We start from the raw sequence: 20,375 nt of genomic DNA, 5'->3' as shown, positions 1-20,375 counted from the left end.
AGAGATCATCTAGTCCAACCTCCCTGCAGAAGCAGGGTCACCTTGCGATCAAAATCACCGCTGTGCAGAAAAGTTTGCTGAGCCTCAGGTATAACTATATGAAAAGTCCAGACTTGGATAGAAGTAGAGATTACTAGTAGAGAGTATTTAACTGAGTATCTGGACAGTCGCAGCTCTTTTTGGGAAACCTGTCTGTTGAGAAGTTTGTCAATGTTGTAAAGACTCAATGTTCAAAGTGGTAATGTAATTAAAGAGCTTTTCAGATAGTTTTCTACTAACAATATCAACATATGTTAGGGTTTTCCTTAGATTTTCTTTTGCTCAATAGCTCAATCATCAAGTCATATTTTAATATGAATGTTGTCGTAATAGATAATTCTGTATCAACTATATACAACTTGTACCATTGTATATATAATTAGTCTTGCTACTAAATGATTTAAATGTGTTGTGTTTATAGCCTTCTCTTTTCTTTTCTGCATCAGAAGAGAGCTGATGCTGATTTTAACAGAAAGGTAGGCAGTTGTGCACGTAGGAGAGGAGAATGTTAATTACAGGAAGATTGAATTCAGGGTAGAAAATAGAAATGTTTACGAATTGGCCTGTTTGTGTTTCGGTGGTGGGTGTTAGGCAAATAGGAAGAGTTATTTTGGCTGCTCTGCGGGATGTGCTAATTTATAGCATTAAAAATAAAACCTGGGATTTCACATCTATATGTAAACAAAGAATGCATATTTAATAGGCCAGTAGCTGGTAATTGTCTAGGAGTGAATTTCTAGCTTAGTATCTAAATTTAAATCAATAGAATTTTTGTGTGTGATGCATTGTGCTATGCAGTAAGAGCTTTCTACTTAATGTTTTATCTACCAAAATTGTTTTTTATATAGAGAAATGATAAATGTTTGAAATTGGTTTTCTGTTTAATGCAACACCAACAAAAAAATTGGTTATTGTTTAATAGAAATTGTCAGATGCAAATTTTATACGTTTAATTTAGACTGGAACTTTGCCTATCAGGACAGCCATTTCATCTTGCACTCATAGGCACGTGTGAACTGGGAAGGAAAAGTTGAGAAGTAGAGTCTGAAGATGGCTTTGGACATGAGTGGTGTCAGGTAACTGAGCAAACAGAGTGCAGTCTAGTATTGAAGTTCAAAGAACAGAGAAGGAACAGAAACGATGGTGTCAGTTTGAGTTTGCCTGGTCTGGGAGTTCTAGTGATCTTCCTGATGGTTGCAATAGATGCAATAAATGTCCACAAAAATGTAGGCTTTGATTTTCTTTCAGAGTAAAATAAAGATTAACAACCTAGACTGATTATTTGAGTGGGAAGTGTTAAAGACAGTAACTGCTACAGTAGAGATAATTAATCAAAAGCAGGGGTTGATCTCCCACTGTCGGGGTCCAGGTGCTTTAGTAAAGCCATAACACTGATGATTTGAAATGTCGATATTGAGTGGAGTAATAAATGAGGCTTGCAATAAAAGGATGGCAGTGTGCTCACTAAAGTGGAGTATCAGATGCCTGGTCAGCGCAGATGTTGATGCTTCATGCCTCTCATCCCCTAGATAGATGCTACCCAAGTGCTTGATCATTCTCAGTGAGAGCTGCTGAGGTTTGCAATGCTCTTTTGTCTCAAGTCTAAAAAAATTCAAGTTACCAACTTCTCAGGCATGCTTCAGGGCTAATCTCAAGTCTATTCTGCTTGCTGCTGGAGAGAAGAAGGTTCTGCTAAAGGCAGAAGCGATCAGCCTTCATTAGTTCTGAATCAATTAGCAGAGAACATTGTGCATGCTGTCCAGGAGGTGCTGTAACAAGACTATTGATTTTTCTTCACTCATACACACACACATCCCACCACCCGTCCCAGCATCACAAAGAGAGTTTATTTCCTGAGCAATTTAGAAGTGGAAAAAAGCTTTAATTGCAGATGATCTGCATCTTTTTCCTTTGCTAAAATTCGATGTGTTGGAGAAATAGATCAGGATTAAGAGGAGTTTTTAGATTGTGGAAGAAATGCTTTTCAAAGTGGGCTGTATTCCAGTGGTTTTATGCCAGAAGTTTTAAGGAAGTGGTTTTTATTTTTAAATGAAGAATGGTGGCTTAAGAAGACAGGGAAAAAGAAAGCAGAGTAAAATGTAGCTGTTTTGGATGAAACACACAGTCCTCCAGATGTGAGTAGTACCTACAGCAAACCAGGGAGAAATCTAAACATGTCATTTTATATAGGCTTACATGCTTCTGAAACTGAACTGCCAGATTGAATCTCTCTCAACACTTCATTGAAAGTCTTTCTTTGGTTAAAGTGCAGAATTTGAAGCAGCTCTGCAATGTTGTTTCTGGGAAGTTTGCGAGATGGTCCTTCTGCACTGCTGACAGAGATTTCCTGCATGCAAAATCTGTCATGCTCAGCTCAGAGAAAGATACGATTCCTGTCTCTATCTAGTATCATATTTCAAAATGTTACTCTTCTTATTTAAATTTTATGTTTGGTTTTCACTTAGGACAATTAAAGGCTGCTAAACAAAATTCCAGACACCTTTTCTGGTAATTGAAAGTTACACCATTAAATGCAAATTTACCTTTTACACAGCGTCACCACTAAATGCAAATAACATGGCTACACATTGTTGATGGATTATTATTGAATAAACAGAAGGATTTCTTTATGTGTTTGATGCTCTATCAGCACAAGTGTAATAATATTCGAGTTTAGTAGTATTTCATGTAATATCTGATAGACTTTTAAACGCAGCCACAACTTCTAGAAGGGGATGTCAAGGAGAAAAACAGAGACAAACTGAATTCATCCACCTCTGTGGAATAATGAACACATAAGCATAAACATTTATTCTGTACAATTCCATGATTTATGATTTTGGGCTTTTACCTTCCAGCCAGGTGCTTTAATAAATATTTCTATCATATTTCTATCAGCCAATGCAGTGAGAAGTCAAGGCAGTACTCATCACCTTGCGAAAGTAAACCCATCACCACATGCTCTAGTAACACAATTTACTTTCCTTGGGTTTGCAGGCAGGAGCTTCCCAGGTCATCTTCACTAATCCTCTGGAGATTGTAAAGATTCGGTTGCAGGTAGCAGGAGAAATTACTACAGGACCCAGAGTCAGTGCCCTCTCTGTTATAAAAGACTTGGGCCTTCTTGGTCTTTATAAGGTATGTATTTCTGCTTTGTTTTATGTTTCATGCTAAACTTTTACATTGTTGAAACAAAAACTGTTTAAAAAAAAAAAGAAAAAAGACATCTTTTGAATTTAAAACCAATCTCTTCCTGCAGGGCAGCCCCACAGTGGAAAACTGAAGAAAACCCACTTCTATATTAATGGCAGTGGGATACAAAAAAATACTCCCCCATTCTATCATTTGGGCTTTTATGCCAAGCTACAGGGAGTCCTGTATTGCAGACCTGCTGGCTTCTGGCACTGATCATTTCATTTGGAGGGGTTTTGTGAAAAGTTTCTTTAGCTTTCCCTGGGTGTTTTTTCTTCCACTTATTTTGAATCTCTGCTATCTCTATTGTTATCTTTGCAGCAGGGTATTCTCTTTGTCTTAATAATTTGACGGCAGTGAATCAGTAGTGGAGTTGAGTAGGATTCAGATTTTTAAGAAGTTAAGTGGTGGGATTTGTCAATAACAAATTCCACACACACATACACACACACACACACACACACACAAAAGACCATACTGTACTATACTTCAGCAGAATGCCACTCAACAGATTCCTTCCCTGCAGGTATACTTACTACCATCATTACAGATCAGATGTAATGGAGCAGAAGCTATTAGTTTTCTTAAACAAGGAAGAGTATTTCTTCCTGTATCTTCTGCGAGTACAAGGGGTGATCTGTAAATTCAGCAGTTCTATTAGGTGTGCACTTACAAAACATTGTTTTATGTCACTTGTCCACAGACCTGCAATAATACTATAAAAACGTGCAAATTTACTTTTAGAGCTGAAGCTTTTGTTTTGAAGTTGACAAAGGAGGTTCATGTCCATTACATTTCCTAAAGATCACTGGTGTTATGGGACAAAATCACCATTTCTGTTTGCAGTAATTAAACAGTTGAACTTAGTGAAAAATCTGCTGTTCTTTAGAATTCCAGTATAATTTGTGAATAAGGACTCATTTTACAGCATAAAATATCTGCATGAAAATAATTGAAGGAACAAGTTTCTTCTGCTTAAGCCACGTAGGGTTTGGGACACATGGGGTCTGTTAATGTAACTGCTGTGTGACTGGCCTCAGGTGGGCCCATTGTGGGGAGGCTGCTGGCTTAGAGTGTACGTGTTGGGTGTTTAGGCAAGGAGTGGTGGGTTTGTTACAGGCATGCTTTCAGGGTATGCAAATGAGATTTTTGGACATAATAAGGGCTTATTTGAGCTTTGTAAAGAAGGAAGTAATGTATTTGGTAGCAGACCGGTGACTGAAGTTACTGAAATAATATGACATCTGTTTTATTATGAGTATTCCCCTCTTATTACAAGATGCAAAGTTCTGTTCAGGAACTCTTTTAATGCCAGTTTGTGGCCAGGTGATATTCCATGCAGTATTATCATAGGTGCTAGTTTTGTCTCTCTGTATCTCTCCTTTACTAAATGGCTCCCATTTTGGGGTGGTTTCCCCATTCTTGCTGCCCTTTCAGAACAGCTGCTTCTGTCAGCCAGATGACGATCAGTGAAGATGAGCGTGACACTGTACAGTCCTCACTCACACTTTTAGTAGAGCTTTTGTGTTTGGTGCAAAAATAGCATGCAAGGACTTGTCTTGCTGCTTCTGTGGTTGTAGGTTGCTGTTGGCAAGACGTAAGGGCACACCTTTTGTCACTTTCTTCATTGCATTTGGACACATTGTGTGTAAAAGGTGTTTATCCTAGGTACTGATATCAGGATTGATGTCACGTGTTGCCTACCAAATTGAGACATGAACCTTGAATCTTCTGCATTCTAAAAACTTACTTTAAATGTGCTTTATTCTTCAAGTTCAACCCTACAGCTTCTGTTGCCTGAGACATCTTATTTTCTGCATTATTTACCTGGTTGATCAAAAGAGTTGGTACTTCCTGGGCTTAGGCTGCTTGACGGAAATCCATTGTAACCTTATTTACAAAACATATTTGTATTATGTCTCTTTTCTGTGTGACAGGGTGCCAAAGCGTGTTTCCTCAGAGACATTCCCTTTTCTGCAATCTACTTTCCTGTTTATGCTCATAGTAAACTGATGCTTGCTGATGAAAATGGCCATGTGGGAGGGCTTAATCTCCTTACAGCTGGAGCCATTGCAGGTAATTTTGAAGAATGTTTTCTAGAAGTCTTTTTTTTTTTTCTTTTAGTGAGTAATATTTAATATTCAGTAGCCCCATATAAGGGCAGGGTACTGTACCATTGTATCTGATTTAATCTAAATTTGATCACTGTTATCCTTAGTGGGAGGCAATGTAATTTTGATGAGATCTAATTACATTTGCATAATTTGGATAAACAGCGTAATGCAGCTCAGCAACTTGTAGTCAAATTTGATCTGTCTGTCTCAATGGGGTTTTACTTGTTACTGTGCTCTCAGAGTTGAAGGCTAATTTGAATCTTTGATGAACATAAAATGAGAGATCATAAGAGCTAAGAAGCAAATGACTTACCTAGCTTTGGATTCCTGAAGCCCTGAGAATAAACTTTGTTCAGATGTAATTGCTAAAAATAGGGCACCAGTTTGTGAAGAAGCTGAAGTTAAAAGTATCATATTCTGAAATTCCAAGTATTTAAGGCTTCTCGAGAATATGAGTCTGTGATAAAAAAGTTGGTTTTACTAAATGGCAAGTGGTATAAAAGTAGTAGATCCAGGGGCTGTAGTGGTGGGTATTTGAAAATGTGGATAGAGATGGCCAGATCCTGCTCTGCTGAGAATTGTATCACTAGGATGAAAACCAGGTACCTGCAGCCACTCAATCATGAACAATTCAGAGCTGGAATCTATGCAGTTCAGAAACATCATGGGGCTGAACAGAGCTTTTCTTAGTCATTACAACTGTAAGGATTCACTGTATACACATCAGCTATGAGCTGTCTGTGTGTAAAGAGCAGCATCCTGCACTGGACTTAATACAGAGCTTGGAGGCACCTGCTCTTTTCCAGTTGGCACATTGCTTATGCCAGAGGGAAGGGAGAGACCAGCTAGGAAACTAGGAACAGCTTTGTAGCCCTGTTGATTCTCAAGTAATGTGGAACTGCTTACTGTACTCCTAGAAGCACACATAAATATTATTGTTTAACTTGTATCTCATACAAAGAATCACTGATTTTAATTTTAGATCACAAACTTCACAGCTTCTCTTCATTTGTTTGTGAGTGTTTCTGGGTAACTTAAACTAAGAGATGAACCCTATTCAAGATGTGTGTCAATCTTGCAGGCCTGATTTTCTAGCATGTACAGGAGTCTGCTTTTCTGAACTGCAAACCTCACATTCCTGACTGCTCCGTCTGTTCGTGTTACGGCTGTGCAGTTGGGGAGAATTCAGCCTGAATGTATCTGGAAAGGAAAATCTGCATAGAGTTGCTATCGGTGTATGTTTGTGGACTTAACTACATTGCTTCTGTTTTCCTTTAACAGCTCCTGAATTACTCAGCGACACTTTATGATCACCTCTGCTAAGCGGTGATTTGTTCCATTTTCAGTTCAATGTTGACCAATTGTAAAAGTCCAACTGAACTCAAAATCGATTTCAAAATTCTAAGTCAAAAAATGTTTCTTTTAAGAGGATGGAATTTTGATAGTATTCAGAAGTATTCAGAAATATCTCAGATAACACAGTTACATACTGTGGAGTACATTTCTGAAAACCTTCTCCTTTCCTTTGACTAGAAAGCCGAGAGTGGTGCCTTGGAAGTGGAGACTTGTTCTTCCATCACTGTTGGCTAATACCACGCTGTTGGTACTAAGCAGACTTGTAAAACACCTTCATTGTCCACAGTCTTTTTATGGCTTGCCTATTAAAGTAAGCAGCATCTATTCTCCTACAGAACAGTCCAAACAGCAGTACAGACGTATTTCTGTAAAGCACGTGTTTTAAGCAGTAGTTTTCTTATTAACATCTTTAGCAAATGGATGTGTAAGATTCAAGTTTCCAAATCTATCATCTATGTGATATGTATGTGACATCTATGTGTCAAAAGTATGTCATAGAGTATTAGCAAATGGAGTAAGGTTGTACAACTACTTTTTGTCATGGATACCTCTTATTACATATATAGCTCATGTAAATTTTAAAAAGCGTCTTTTATCTTTTTGATAATGACAGACCACTAGAAGATGTTGAGAGAATTGCTCTTTATAGTTTATTATTTTCTGTTATCAGTTATAGCCTTTAAATTTAGAAGTAACTCAAAACGATGATACCAAGCACAATATATTAGCATCAAGTGTAAGAACCTGCACTTTTAGTAATGCCTGATCCTTGCAAAAAAATAGTGAAGTTTGCAGTTGTATTTTTCAGTTAGAAGTGTTTCATCTTTTACAAGATTCTTTGTGCAAATTAAATGTGGTTTTCTTCTAAAAGGTGTGCCTGCTGCTTCTTTGGTAACCCCTGCTGATGTCATCAAGACAAGACTGCAAGTGGCAGCTCGCGCTGGTCAGACAACATACAGTGGAGTTATTGACTGCTTTGGGAAGATTCTGAGGGAAGAAGGCCCTTCAGCTTTTTGGAAGGGAGCAGGAGGTGAGAAATGCACTCTGAATATTAAGGCTACATTGAATCTGCAAATAGGCACTCGCTTTGTTAAGGACTCTAAAATTAGAGTAGCATTTACAAGGATGGATTCTGAAAAATGTAACATGTTGTTGAAAACATTTAGCTTCTCTCCCAATAAATTCTTTGACACTGTGATTTGTAACATTTAACAGCTCGTGTGTTCAGATCTTCACCCCAGTTTGGCGTTACTTTGGTCACTTACGAACTTCTGCAGAGATGGCTCTATGTGGATTTTGGAGGCCTGTAAGTCAAGTATTTGCTTTTTAGCTTGTACAGTAAAACCTGCCATGTTAAGAAAAAAAATCTTACTTTTTTCATGCCTGGGACTACTTAAACTTGGTGACTTCGAGCACCTGTACTTAAAATTCCAATGTTCAAAAAGTCCCTCCATCTGTACAAAACCGAGAGACACTTGAATGCTACTTCTACTAAACAGATGAGGAAATAGAAGATTTATGTAATTGCACTACATAAAATTTGCATTTCTGTTGTAGAGAGATAATTTGTCCGGTTTCTCCCATCACTGAAATTAAAAGAACTTAAAAAGCTATCAGTAAAAATGTAACCTCAGCTGGGCTCCCCAGCTCAAGAGGGACAGGGACACTAAATAATCAGAGGACTGGAGCATCTTCCTTATGAGGAAAGGCTGCGGGACCTGGAGAAGAAGAGACTGAGGGGGGGATCTCACTAATACTTAAAAGTATTTGAAAGGTGTATGTCAGAAGGATGGGGCAACACTTTTTTTCTGTAGTGTCCAGTGACAGGACTAGGGGAAATGAACAAAAGCTGGACACAAAAAGTTCCACTTATGGAAAAACATGTATGATTTGCCATTAAGTAATGGTCTCAACTCAACCTTACTTGATCATAGAAGCAAATAATTAAAGTCAGCTCTGACAGTCTTCCCCATGTCGTACCCTGAAGTATTTTAGTCGAGATGTCATAAACTTATTCAAGCTTAAGAAAACACTTTAAGTAAAGGAAAGGATGTTTTTCTTTCTTCAAACAGCAAACGTTCTGGATCAGAACCTACCCCAAAGACTCGAATTTCGGATCTGCCTCCCGTTAACCCTGAGCATATCGGTGGATACAGACTTGCCACAGCTACATTTGCCGGTATAGAAAATAAGTTTGGTTTGTACCTTCCAAAGTTTCGATCTCCTGTCGTCACCTCAGCTCAACCGAAAACTAGCAGCTGAATCCTGAAAAGGTGTTTCAACCTAACCACATGGTGCAGTGGAAAAACATCACAAGAGTAGTACTGTATTTTTTTCCAGTCAGCTGCATGTTGTTCTAGCTGAACTGAGCTTGCAGATCTAATTACTCCTTTCAAATATTGATATGTACCTGCATTTATTTGTTTATTTGCACACGAGGAACTGATTGAAGCTGTGGTTCTATGCCTTGTTTTAACAAGTGGCATGAATCTGTAGCTTAGGCTTGGCCTTGCACAGCCTGCATTTAATGTTACTGTACATATTGTACATCTTTGTACAGAGACATCATGCCATCTATACACATACATTTATATAATGGGTATTGCAGTTCAAAATAGTTTGAAATGTACAGAATGTTTTGAAAGCATTTTGTTAACAATCATGACAATAAAATATTTCAAAACACCTGAGTCACTTCACTCCTTTGTGTTCCCAGAAGAGTTGTCCAGTGTGATTTTTCTTCTTTTTTCATCCACAGATTACAGATCACAAACTAAAATTTAAAGATCAGGTGCACCCATGTAATGAAAGTACAGTACAGGACAGCCTCTGAAGGAATGCAGTGCACTGCTCTATTTACAGCAAAGGTATTAAAATACAATGTGGTGGCTTCTAAGTGTAAGAGAGCACAGGAATTAGGTGAGCCCATGCCGTATTTTATTTTGCAGTACTAATTTGTACCAGGGAATTCTCTCAAAATACACATTAATGCTAAATGTGTAAAAGGTCTTAGGCTCTATGGTAGTGTATTTCAAACACATGAGATATTGCCAATTATCAGCAGCCTGAGGAAGATATACAGGGTTTATTACTCGGAATGGTTTTTTTTTATACCAGAATGGAAAACTATAAATAAACCTGAAGGCATTCTCTGCATTTCTAGATTGGTTTCCCATTGAAAGATTAGGTTATTGTGGAAAAAAAACCCCAAACATACATCTTGCTTTTATATTTTTATATGCAAAACTGAATGAGTGAAATGCTAGGTAAAAGGTGAGAAGAAAAGCAAAGCTTGAACTATTTCAGGCTTAGTGTTTGTCAAAAGTTTCTCTGGTTTAATTTTTAAATGCAAAAATACAGGAGTCTGGTTTTCTACGGTCCTGGAGAAAAACTTCCCATACAGCCAGAGAACAGATGGGTAGGTTTCCAGCTTTACTCACTGAAGCCGACAACCTCCAGTTTTCAGTTCTAGATGTTGCTTTCAGGGTTAAAGATCCTGGAGTGCGGCGTATCCCAGCAGCATAAACCAATTTGAGGTTCAATTACTTTCTTGCTTGGGTGACAGGATGCCAATATAAAGAGTTTTAGCTTTTGAATAAATGGCTTGGATATTAGGAAGAACTTTGTCACTGAAAGGGCTGTTGAACACTAGCACAGGCTGCCCAGGGAGATGGTGGAGTCAGCATCCCTGGAGATAGTTAAAAGATGAGTAGACGAGTATGGTTTAGTTTAGTTTAGCCTGGCAGCGTGAGGTTAGTGGTTGGACTCAGTCATCTTAAAGGTCTTTTCCAACCAAACAGTTCTGTGGAGACTACACAAAAAGACAAGCCCTTCCACAGTTATAACCTCTAAGCATGGTGCAAAATCTTTTAGTGCTGGATAATATTTAGTGAGCTAAAGATTACAATACATTCAACCTGGGAGTTTGTTCACTGTTCTGCAACATGCACATATACACATATCCCCATTAGAAGACCTTCTGTCTAATTTATTAGAGTTTTTTTTCTGTTTAAAGAATTACCTGTTCTGGGCAGTTTTCTAGAGGCAGGCTTCCCAGGAACTCTCTTTCATATCTATGTATTTTGTTCTGTGCTTTTCTAAATAGATACAAAAATGGCAGGTACCCACTGGCATTTAATCTTAGTCACAGCTTGTTGACTGACTTGATTAAGGTCTTTGGAGACTTTATGATGCAATACAGCATTTGTATTTCTTACAGCTCCTAAACTGGACAGTGTGGCTCCCAGGATGATCATTTACAGTACCTAGCATCACCACTGGTCTCTTAATGTTGCAGGTATGGGTTTTACAACATTTTTTACCTGTTCTCAACTGTTTTGTGAGGGAGGAGCTCAAGCAGGAATGGATACTTTTGCTGAGAATTATTAGAAGGCTGAAATTATGTAAAACTAATGCCATATGACCTATACATGTATGCCATAATCCCTTGAAAGAAAGCTGTATTACTGGATTTCTGAAAGAGTGTGACTGAAGGAAATGTATTATTATTAAATGAGGAATAACAATCTCAGTAAAAAGAACCCAACCAAAAACACAACACAAAACAAAAAAAAACCCCAAACCTGGCAAGACAACAGAAATTGTGCTCGTTAAGAATTCTTGTGCCTAAAGGGTAGGAAAAAAAAAGAATCATCACATGATGTACCTGTTCTTTATATACTTTACATGTTCCTCAACTGAACAGACAGCTGCTGTCCTAAGGTTAAGAAAAACGTGCAAGGTAAATGTCAGACTGAACAGCATGACTTTGCATTGAATAGAGGGGGCACTTTAGACAGGCCAACACCAACGGAAGCCTGTATACATTTCACTTTCAAACCCACTGAAAAATAGAACCTCCAATAGACAGAACTGCTGTTACTTCTGTCTGTATCTCTGTATGAGCTGCTCCTCACAGAACTGAGACAAGGAGAAATAAAAAAATATCCCATACCCTTAAAACACAAACAATGAAGAAACAATAAGAATAGTTTTAGACATACATCTGCTTAAAGAATATAATAAAGCAACTCTTCTGGCAAAACAACAAGCATGTAGCAGATTAAAAGTACCAGAAGCAAACCTAGAGTCCTAAGTTAAAGGCATCAATAATGGTTTAGTGCCCAAGTCAGAATATTTACTACAAAGAATTCAAACAACATCACCCCCACCCACCCAGCCAGTCTTGATGGGCAACATTATAATGTCCTAAGAAAGATGTACTCAAAAAAATTAGCCTTTAACAGAAATTGGAACCATTTTGTTTCTGGCCACTGACAGCTTTTGTTTCAATAAAAATGTTAAAAAGCAATAAAAACATCTTTCTTTAACTTCATATGGAGAATTAGGGGCAAATTTGTAGTTAATTTCTCTAGCATGATGATTTACATTCTATTAAGTCAAAATCTTGTTCTTTATCCTTTGGAAAAGAAAAACTGGACAACAGTAGCCTTTGTGCTTTTGGCAGATTGCCATGGCAGGAAGTGGAGGTTAGGGATAAAAAAGCAATTCTCTTATGTGTGTAGTAAAATGAAAGCAGCAGCTCCCAGGAACCTTCTACTCACAAACTGTAGAGGGACACAGATTAGGGATCAGGGCAGCTGACAAGTGCTCATGATTTATTTATTTATCAATCAGTCTCACCTTTTAATGCACCAATTCAAACAAAAGAGATTGGTATTAAATATGTATTTTGTTAATTCAGGTCTAATTATCAAGTAAGTTTGTAACTACAGACAAATTTTTATTCACATGTCTTACTCACTACCAGAGTCTGAGGCTTATTTATAAACAATGAAACTTACTTGAAATATATGCATGCATATCCATGGGTAATTTGAAGAGTTCAAATTAAAGATTGCCTCAGAGATTTACTACCTACCGAAGGTTAGTCTGTGTAATATAGAAAGTTTACTTTAGAAACAGAACTAGATACTGTTACAAAGTGGAAAGTTCAGAAGCCCAATAGCAAATTTACACCAGGTTAGTGTTTCAGCAAAAGAAATTCCTTGCTAAGTCAAAGTTAACTGTATTAAAAGTTACACAAATCCAAGTATGTGCTTGTAATTTATATTTAAAAAGTGACAATGCAAGATCTGATCCTCAGTGATCTTAATACATTTTCAAAGTCCGTAATTGAAACTGTATCTTCTTCCCATAAGCTATTATTTGAATTGACACATGCTTACACTTCTAAGATTTGCAACAAATGACTCCCAGGTCTACCAGTGCTGCCTGTGTGTAAAGATCTAGGCCGGTATCCGGGTTGCAGCTTCCTCCTCTGCATCAGCTCTGTTGGCATTTATTTCTGCCAGTGTTCGCCCGAACCGAGTCCACTCATCGCTGCGAGGAACGGCAATTTGCTGTCGGCAAAGAGAACTTTATTGAAACCTACTGGTCAGTAAACCCCGAGCTCCTTCTGAACAGCAGATGGGATGTTCAGAAGAGGCTGCGACAGAAAAAGTCTCTTATTAGTGTAACTTTTACAATAGTCTGAACATCAAAAGCGCTAACAATAAAAGCAGCAGAATTTGAGAATCCCATATTTAAATATGTAAAGCTTACACGATATGTCTCCATCTCAGAGACCACCTCCAAAGGGGAATACTAATGCCATATCCTCAGCCAGTCAATTAGTTACATACTGCTGCAGTACACATACTTGCCATAGCAACAGCTTCCCTTTAGGAACAAAGTCAAGAACGCTTCACTGCAAATATTTTTTTGTTCAGTACTTTAAGCTATGGTCAGAATTCAAGACCCGCCTGGACATGTTCCTATGCCACCTGACCTAGGTGGACCTGCTTCTGCAGGGGGGTTGGACTAGATGATCTCTAAAGGTCCCTTCCAACCCTACCATCCTATGATTCTATAGGTGCCACTGTTACAAAAGAGATAAAGGGAAAAAAAGTTAAAAGCAGATTGCTAAATAAAAGTCAAAGAAACTCAAGTGCTTTGTAACATACTTTGCACAAAAGATGCTGTACGTACCTCTCCCACATCATAGATAACTATTTGTCCCTCTGAATCACCTACAGCAATCTCTCTCCCGGAATGTGTCCATCGCACGCGGTTCAGAGCAGGATTGCCCTCCACAGTGATGCTCGCAGTTGGCACCTGTAGCATTTAAAACACATTGCTAACAATGCCTGAGGATTCCATACGCTATAGATTACAGAACATAGCTCAGTGGTGCATCAAAAGAAGCGCCCAATATTTCACAGGCGGAGTATGTAGATCCCCAAGACTCTGAGTGGCCTTAAGCTATCACTAGTGATATGACCAGAACAGCACATCTGTGCCCTGGCTAAAGGACAACACCTTCTATCCAAAGGCACATCTGCACCCTTGTCATGAGACAGGAGGCCCAGACGTGCCTCAGGCACAAGGCAAAGAAGATCCCTGGGATCTCAAGTTATGTCAATTATGGCAGAAGGCAGGGATGAAATCAGCTGCTTTGGCAGGCCAAATTCTGTCCAAAGGCTAGAAACTGGGTAATAAAAATTTAAAGCCCCTGGCTGGCATATGGCCCTACAGAATTGCTCGCTCTTCTGTATGCACGTTTTAAGAAGGTGAAATTTAAGTGTTGAATATCTGTCAGGTTTTTCCTCTCACCTCCAACAAGCTTAAGTCTTGGAAAAGATTTATACTGTAATTAAGTTTATAACACACACCAAGAAACCTAAACATTCCAGTCTTTGACGTTCAGAAACAAATCCCACCTCCACTGCAGTATTACTGTGGCAATAGCAGCAGTGTGGGAGTAGGGACCAGGTCTGTTCAACTGTTAGGCTGCTAAGGCTGTCTTCAGGGAGGTCTATAATGACCTTCACAACATGGATCAGTGTTACGCTGACAGATGTTTTGCACTCTTGTTACAGGTAAAACAATGTAATTACTGCTAATAATTATTCATTAGGGGGGGTCATCTGTGCTACAACTCCATAATCAGAGAACGCTATACATTATGCAGAACTTAACAGAATTACAGAATATTTAGAACCAAAAAAGCTTCTCAAACCAAAATGCTACAGCAAACTCCAGACTTTTTGTTTTTTCTAAGGGTACAAACACTTTTGCAGTTACACTTGACTGTTACCCTGACTGCCTCACCTCAGTATCATTGTTAAGATTCCACAGGTCAAGCCTGCCCATCCCATCCACACAGGCAAACAAGGCAGGGTGAGTTGGTGACCACATCACATCATAAACATAATCTGAGTTGTCTTCAAAGGAGTAGAGAGGTTTGTTATTCTGAAAAAAGCAAATATAACAATGCAATACCTGAACTCTGCACTTCAGAATTGTAAAGCTAAAGAACTTCACAGCGTTACCAGCAGTAACTAAAAAAGTGATTCACATTTTGACTTAGAAATTGCCTCTGCAAAAAGCAGCCAAAAATTAATGCTATTATTAAAGGGAGGCTTTCCAAAGCACGCAGCCTTTTAGCTAGCTGCTAGTATAAAACAATCAGTAGCAAACCAATATTATAAGAGATTGTAAATTTAATGCATTAAGAATCTTGGAAATCAAGCCAGGGATAATTCAGTGACCGCTTCAGGCTATTACTGTGGGATTCTAACTTTGCTGCTTCTGCTTTGCATTCCTCAGGGTATCAGATTAACGGAGGAGGCAATTTTGGCAGTGGAAATGACAGATATTTCAATCATGAGCCTCACAGAGTATAACTGACATCAGTTTTGGTGCTGTCCCTTAGTCCTCTGCAAAATTGTAGCAAAACATTTGTCTTATGCATCATGTGAAGTAACCGATTCTACATGATTTACATTTGATTACACTGTTGATAACAAAGGGCAAAAGGATGAATGGAATGGATCAGAAGTATACAAATGATGTACAAAAGCAAAGCTTTATGTTGTTAACCATAGCTTTGTTTGTCAGCTGTCTCCTTGCAGGACTGCTGCCAGGAACCTAGAGAGCTCCATGCCACCTGACTGAAGTTTATGAGGTTTCTGAAGTAGCTTACATCAGAGCACCACCTTGTGTCAAGGACCACGAAGCAAGCCACTCAACTATCTAGTTAAATTACCTTAGTTGTCCAAAGCTTTACTGTCCAGTCAAAAGAAGAGGTGACAAAAAGATGTGAGAAGTCTACAGGTCCAACTGCTGCATGGCAGTTGATACCTGTGATTGGTCCCTGGTGTCCTTCAAACATCTCACTGATCCCAGCTTTGCTGTTTTAGAATATATAACCAAGGTTAATTTATCTGGAAACCATGCATCTGCAGACAAAGATAGCACTGAAATGCAATTTAAATATAGCCACAAGAAGACTTTGCTGCTTTGTATGGATGTCACCCCACTGCAAAAGGCTTCATCACAACAGGATCACGGAAGATCAGGCTCAAATATGGACCTTAACTTCAACATCTAGTTTCTGCTAACCTGAAGTGCCAAAATATATCACAGGGAGAAAAGACTCATTCAGCAGGTACCAATCCACACATTTAACTACATTGTTCTCCAAGCAATAGCTAAAACTTCCATTCATACAAAGAACAAAATCCAGTCCCCAGGAATGGGCATAAAACTCCCACTGACTTAAGAGAAGTTGCATGTACCTCATGGACAGAGTGTTCAGACATAAATCAGTGACAATATATCCCTAATAGCCTCCTATCAGAAGCGATGAAAAAGAAAGGGGGAACAGATGGGAAGGATGTTACACAAAAGTGATACAATTTTGGGTATTTTGGAACCAAAAAGCTGTGGCAGCAAGGGTGATGTGTATTTGAGATGAAACCTGGACACTCAATTATATTTAAGAAAGCAATTGATAAGATATAGTCAGACAATTTCAAACCAGATTGAACAGCAGGAGAAGAGCCAGCCAATTTAAGATTGGTGCGTGACGTTACTGTACAATTATCCAGAGAACGGATCCGAAGTTTGGAATGTTCTGCTACAATTCAAATGAATAAAATCACAGTGAGCTACGCTGCCCTCGTCAACACAAACAACTCCTCGTCACCGAGGGCAGCTCAGTACTAATTCAAGAGTCCAAATTCTCGTTACAATGAAGCCTTACTCAGGAATAAGTGCACACTGGAATTCATACACAGCTATTCTCAACTCCTTCGAGACAAAGGAATAAATACACACAATAAATAACCTTAAAAAACCATAAAGCATGCAGGAACTCATCCTTTCATTGTTTTTATTTCCTTTGAATAACTGAAGTTTGTACCCACCTGCCATGACGGCATGCAGTGTACACGGAGCCTTCTTCACTGCCAACAACAAAGTTGTTGACATCTCCAATAGGAAAGGACATACAGGTAACAGCCACAGCCTTGGACTGTTTGTGAACCAGCTCCATGCTATCCTGTAGTTAAAGTATCAGCAACTTACTTTACAAAAAAAAGTGACATATGAACATCTACAAAGTAATTTAGATTTATCAAGAGAAGAGGTGGGGTGTGGTTTTTTTGTATTGTACAGAAGTTGGACAGGAATAAGAAAGCTATTTTTTATTAAAACTGTGTTCACCACTAACAGAAGTGCAACAAACTTCCACAAAAGGACCAACAGACGATATTTGATTCCACAGGTGGGGGATGTTTTATTGAATACTTACCCAGTTACCCTATGTGTAATTCTGTCTGTTGGGAATATGTTTATTAATGCTTTTTAGATTCATTAAGTTTTAACAAAACATCCACCTGGAACAGACACTATATATACCCAAAGTCATCTTACCTGCGGTTGGGAAAGCATGTCCAGACTCCAGGAGCATATTTTCCCATCAGTTGAGATACTGATCAAATTATGAGCATTCTGGGTCCCAACAACATTTACACAGTACACTGGGTGCTAAGAAATATAAAATACTATCAAAAAAAGCAATTTCCAAGTAACAACCAATTCTGATACAATTAATATCTACGATTCTATGATAATAAACAGTAAAATGTACAACTCCACCATTTAACAAAGCAAAAAGGATGGAACACAGTACAGTATGAAGAATACTCCCCCATAAAACTGATACTTGTTTTTCTGACACTTGGATTTTTATTAATAGCCTGTTTCTTCACTGCTAACCTTGGCAAAATATGGACATAAACATTTAAACATTATCAATCAAGTGCGTTGGACAGAGCTTCCAAGAGGCTAAATACATCTCAACAGGGAGCAGTCCTTGAAGATATTTCACCCCTACCGTGTGAGCAGCAGCTGAAAGTGGAGTTCTCTGCACAGGGGTTCTCTTATTGCTGCGATTATCCCACAGCACTATTTGGCCCGAATATGTGCCACCGACCACCAGATTAGGGTGAAATTTTGCAAATGTAGCTGACATCACTGCTGACTGAAAGGAAAAAACCAACACCACAAAAAAATATCATTCAATGACAACACGTCTAAAACTAAAGAAAATGGGAGCAAATATCAAATTGTTTGCCTAGATTTATTCAATACACTATTTCACTGTCCAATTACTTAAGGATTCACAAAGACTTTGTGAACCCCCAACAGTCTTTTAGTTTTCATTTGTATTCGTAAAATGAAGATTTCCTCCTTTCTTTCATTTGTTTGCATTTGAATACCTCCTGGCGTAGTTTGTTAGCAAGGGAAGGCTCAGTAATACCCAAGATTTTAATCATGTTTTGCCACATTCTGTGGTCATTTTCTTGGAGAATGCACACAGCCGTTCTGATACAATAAAGTTACTGTTGCAATCTGGGCTTTGACAGTAATCTGACAATACGAGATTAACATTTTGATTCAACTATGTAATTTCTCAGAATTATGGCATTTTGAAGATGAAGTGGCTATCCCAGGCTTGGCATAATGGAAGAGATTTGCATGTTTTTATCTTTCAGAAAACTACCAGAAAACCTCCATCTGCCTTTTCCTTGACGCATATGTTTCTAGTTTTCATCCTTGTTCCATCTCCTCAGGCATCTTCATTTTATTCAGTAAACTAAGCCCTCGTATTATACAATCCCACTCAATCCCCTTACATACAAACCTTCTTTGTGGTTCAACAATCACACAGGAAGGGTTTTGGTTTTTAAATCAAGTAAGCTAAACGAGTTCTTAAACAAGACTGGATTCTGAATGACGTCAGAAATTCTGAAACAGAATAATGTTTCTAAACTGAAATCTCTGGCTACCAACATCTGTTTGCAAATACGTGTGGTTAAAGGTGAATGCCAGCCCAATGAAATCATTACATTGACAAGCCTAGGGAAGGCACTTGCCCAAGTTCATCAACATAGTATCTTTAGCCTCCTGAGACAGAATCATACCTGGCAATGAAAGACATACTCTGGAGTAGTTTTCTTGTACTTCATATTCCACACAAGGGCCACCCCATCAGGCTCATGAGGTGCATCCTCATTGTTGTTGTAAGAGGCCACGAGTAATTCTGGGTACTGTGCAATAAATGAAAAAGGCTCAAAGTAAGATGACTAGTCTAGAGATTCCTAGAATCTTTGTTTTCTTTTGCAAAATAGGGTTAAAAAATACCACCAAAACCCCAAAGCTACCTTACTTTTATATAAATAAGAAATTGTCAAAACAGTAACCGTTTCAAATGTAGCTCACAAACCAGCATTAACGTACACATTACAGCCTTGCTCTGTCTCTCATCATAACATGCTTTTAAATGTAAAACCCACTACTTTAAAGTGAGCTTTTTTTTAGTGAAGCTAACAGTTACCTCTACAAAGTAGTCCAAAACAGAGAAACAAGTATGCCAGACTTGCTTCCTAACACAAACCTTTTGCTACTTTTCACAGAAGATTAACGGCTCTGTTTACTTTTTGCAAACTATGAAGCATGGAAGGAGCACATTTAGAAATACAACCTGCATGAACTGCACTTTTAGAAGGGTCAGGTGCATAGAACTAGGAAGAATTTACACAGATAGCTGCTTAAAATAAGCATTACTTTTTACCTGAGAGGACCAGTCCAAACAACTGACAACACGATGCTTTGACCAACGCTCATCAAAAAACTGCCTATTTAGGGACAGTTTTGCTCCTGCTTGAATCTCCCTATAAAGACAATTAGCAGATGTTAATCTTAGATCCCTTTTTCAATTATAAGCATTGCACATTCACAGTAAAGTCACATTACCCTTCTTTGTCTTCTAAGTCTCTTCCACTGTAGTCAAAGAAAATGTTGATTTGCTCAGAAAGGGCTCTTTCCACAATCCTCGTGGAATGGTCAAAGAAACTTAAAAATTCTTCAGAATGCAGAATTTGTTGCTTTTCCTCTTCTGTAAGTTCATGAGGGGCAGCTGGAAAATAATTATACAAACATATATGATGCTGGAAAACTTGTTTCTTGACATGCATACATTTTAAATCTCTCAAATATGTTAACATTTCCTATTTTGCTAGCTGATTGTTACGATGTAAATACAATTAATTTTGACTTAAAGGAAAGAAAACAATTAAAAAAATTATTGATGCCTTTCTTTACAGCAAACTCAGAATGTCTTAAGATGAACTGTACCTTCTTCCTCCTCCTCTTTTTTTAATGTTTTTTCTTCCTCAGGTTCAACTAATGGTTTTGGTGCAACCACATCATCTTCATCTTCCTCATCTAAGGAGAAACATTATGGTGAGACTGTCAATGCTTTATAAAAGAGGAACAGTAACATTCCATACGAATCTCAAATGTGCTAACACAAAATGGTATCAT

General features: G+C 38.3%; 2 protein-coding genes across 9 annotated transcripts in view; one reads left to right on the top strand and one right to left on the bottom strand.

Moving 5' to 3' along the window:
- The window catches only part of SLC25A12 (solute carrier family 25 member 12), a 58,422-nt gene extending 41,573 nt beyond the window's left edge, over positions 1 to 16,849 (top strand). For 2 of the 6 annotated variants that reach the window (XM_062004600.1, XM_062004597.1), the window contains exons 14-18: positions 3,037 to 3,177; positions 5,169 to 5,307; positions 7,573 to 7,731; positions 7,917 to 8,007; positions 8,774 to 9,386. In XM_062004600.1, the coding sequence (XP_061860584.1) occupies positions 3,037 to 3,177; positions 5,169 to 5,307; positions 7,573 to 7,731; positions 7,917 to 8,007; positions 8,774 to 8,963 (720 nt within the window). In that variant the 3' untranslated portion in view covers positions 8,964 to 9,386. Of the gene's footprint in view, positions 1 to 3,036; positions 3,178 to 5,168; positions 5,308 to 6,878; positions 7,012 to 7,572; positions 7,732 to 7,916; positions 8,008 to 8,773; positions 9,387 to 9,459; positions 9,598 to 10,920; positions 11,156 to 15,602 lie in introns of those variants that run through there. The other 4 variants (XR_009819430.1, XM_062004598.1, XM_062004599.1 and 1 more) reach the window with 4 other exon arrangements.
- DYNC1I2 (dynein cytoplasmic 1 intermediate chain 2) overlaps positions 12,310 to 20,375 on the bottom strand; it is a 28,493-nt gene continuing 20,427 nt past the window's right edge. For all 3 annotated transcript variants that reach the window (XM_062004596.1, XM_062004593.1, XM_062004594.1), the window contains 11 exons: positions 20,187 to 20,276; positions 19,806 to 19,968; positions 19,624 to 19,723; positions 18,974 to 19,099; positions 17,884 to 18,030; positions 17,421 to 17,534; positions 16,913 to 17,046; positions 15,751 to 15,895; positions 14,814 to 14,954; positions 13,692 to 13,817; positions 12,310 to 13,063 (listed from right to left, as the gene is read on the bottom strand). In XM_062004596.1, the coding sequence (XP_061860580.1) occupies positions 12,950 to 13,063; positions 13,692 to 13,817; positions 14,814 to 14,954; positions 15,751 to 15,895; positions 16,913 to 17,046; positions 17,421 to 17,534; positions 17,884 to 18,030; positions 18,974 to 19,099; positions 19,624 to 19,723; positions 19,806 to 19,968; positions 20,187 to 20,276 (1,400 nt within the window). In that variant the 3' untranslated portion in view covers positions 12,310 to 12,949. The remainder of the gene's footprint in view (positions 13,064 to 13,691; positions 13,818 to 14,813; positions 14,955 to 15,750; positions 15,896 to 16,912; positions 17,047 to 17,420; positions 17,535 to 17,883; positions 18,031 to 18,973; positions 19,100 to 19,623; positions 19,724 to 19,805; positions 19,969 to 20,186; positions 20,277 to 20,375) is intronic.

The sequence above is a fragment of the Colius striatus genome, chromosome 11 (assembly GCF_028858725.1).
Source record: "Colius striatus isolate bColStr4 chromosome 11, bColStr4.1.hap1, whole genome shotgun sequence".
NCBI lineage: Eukaryota > Metazoa > Chordata > Aves > Coliiformes > Coliidae > Colius > Colius striatus.
Note: the sequence above shows the minus strand (reverse complement) of the source record. Positions and strands in the feature narration are given on the sequence as shown.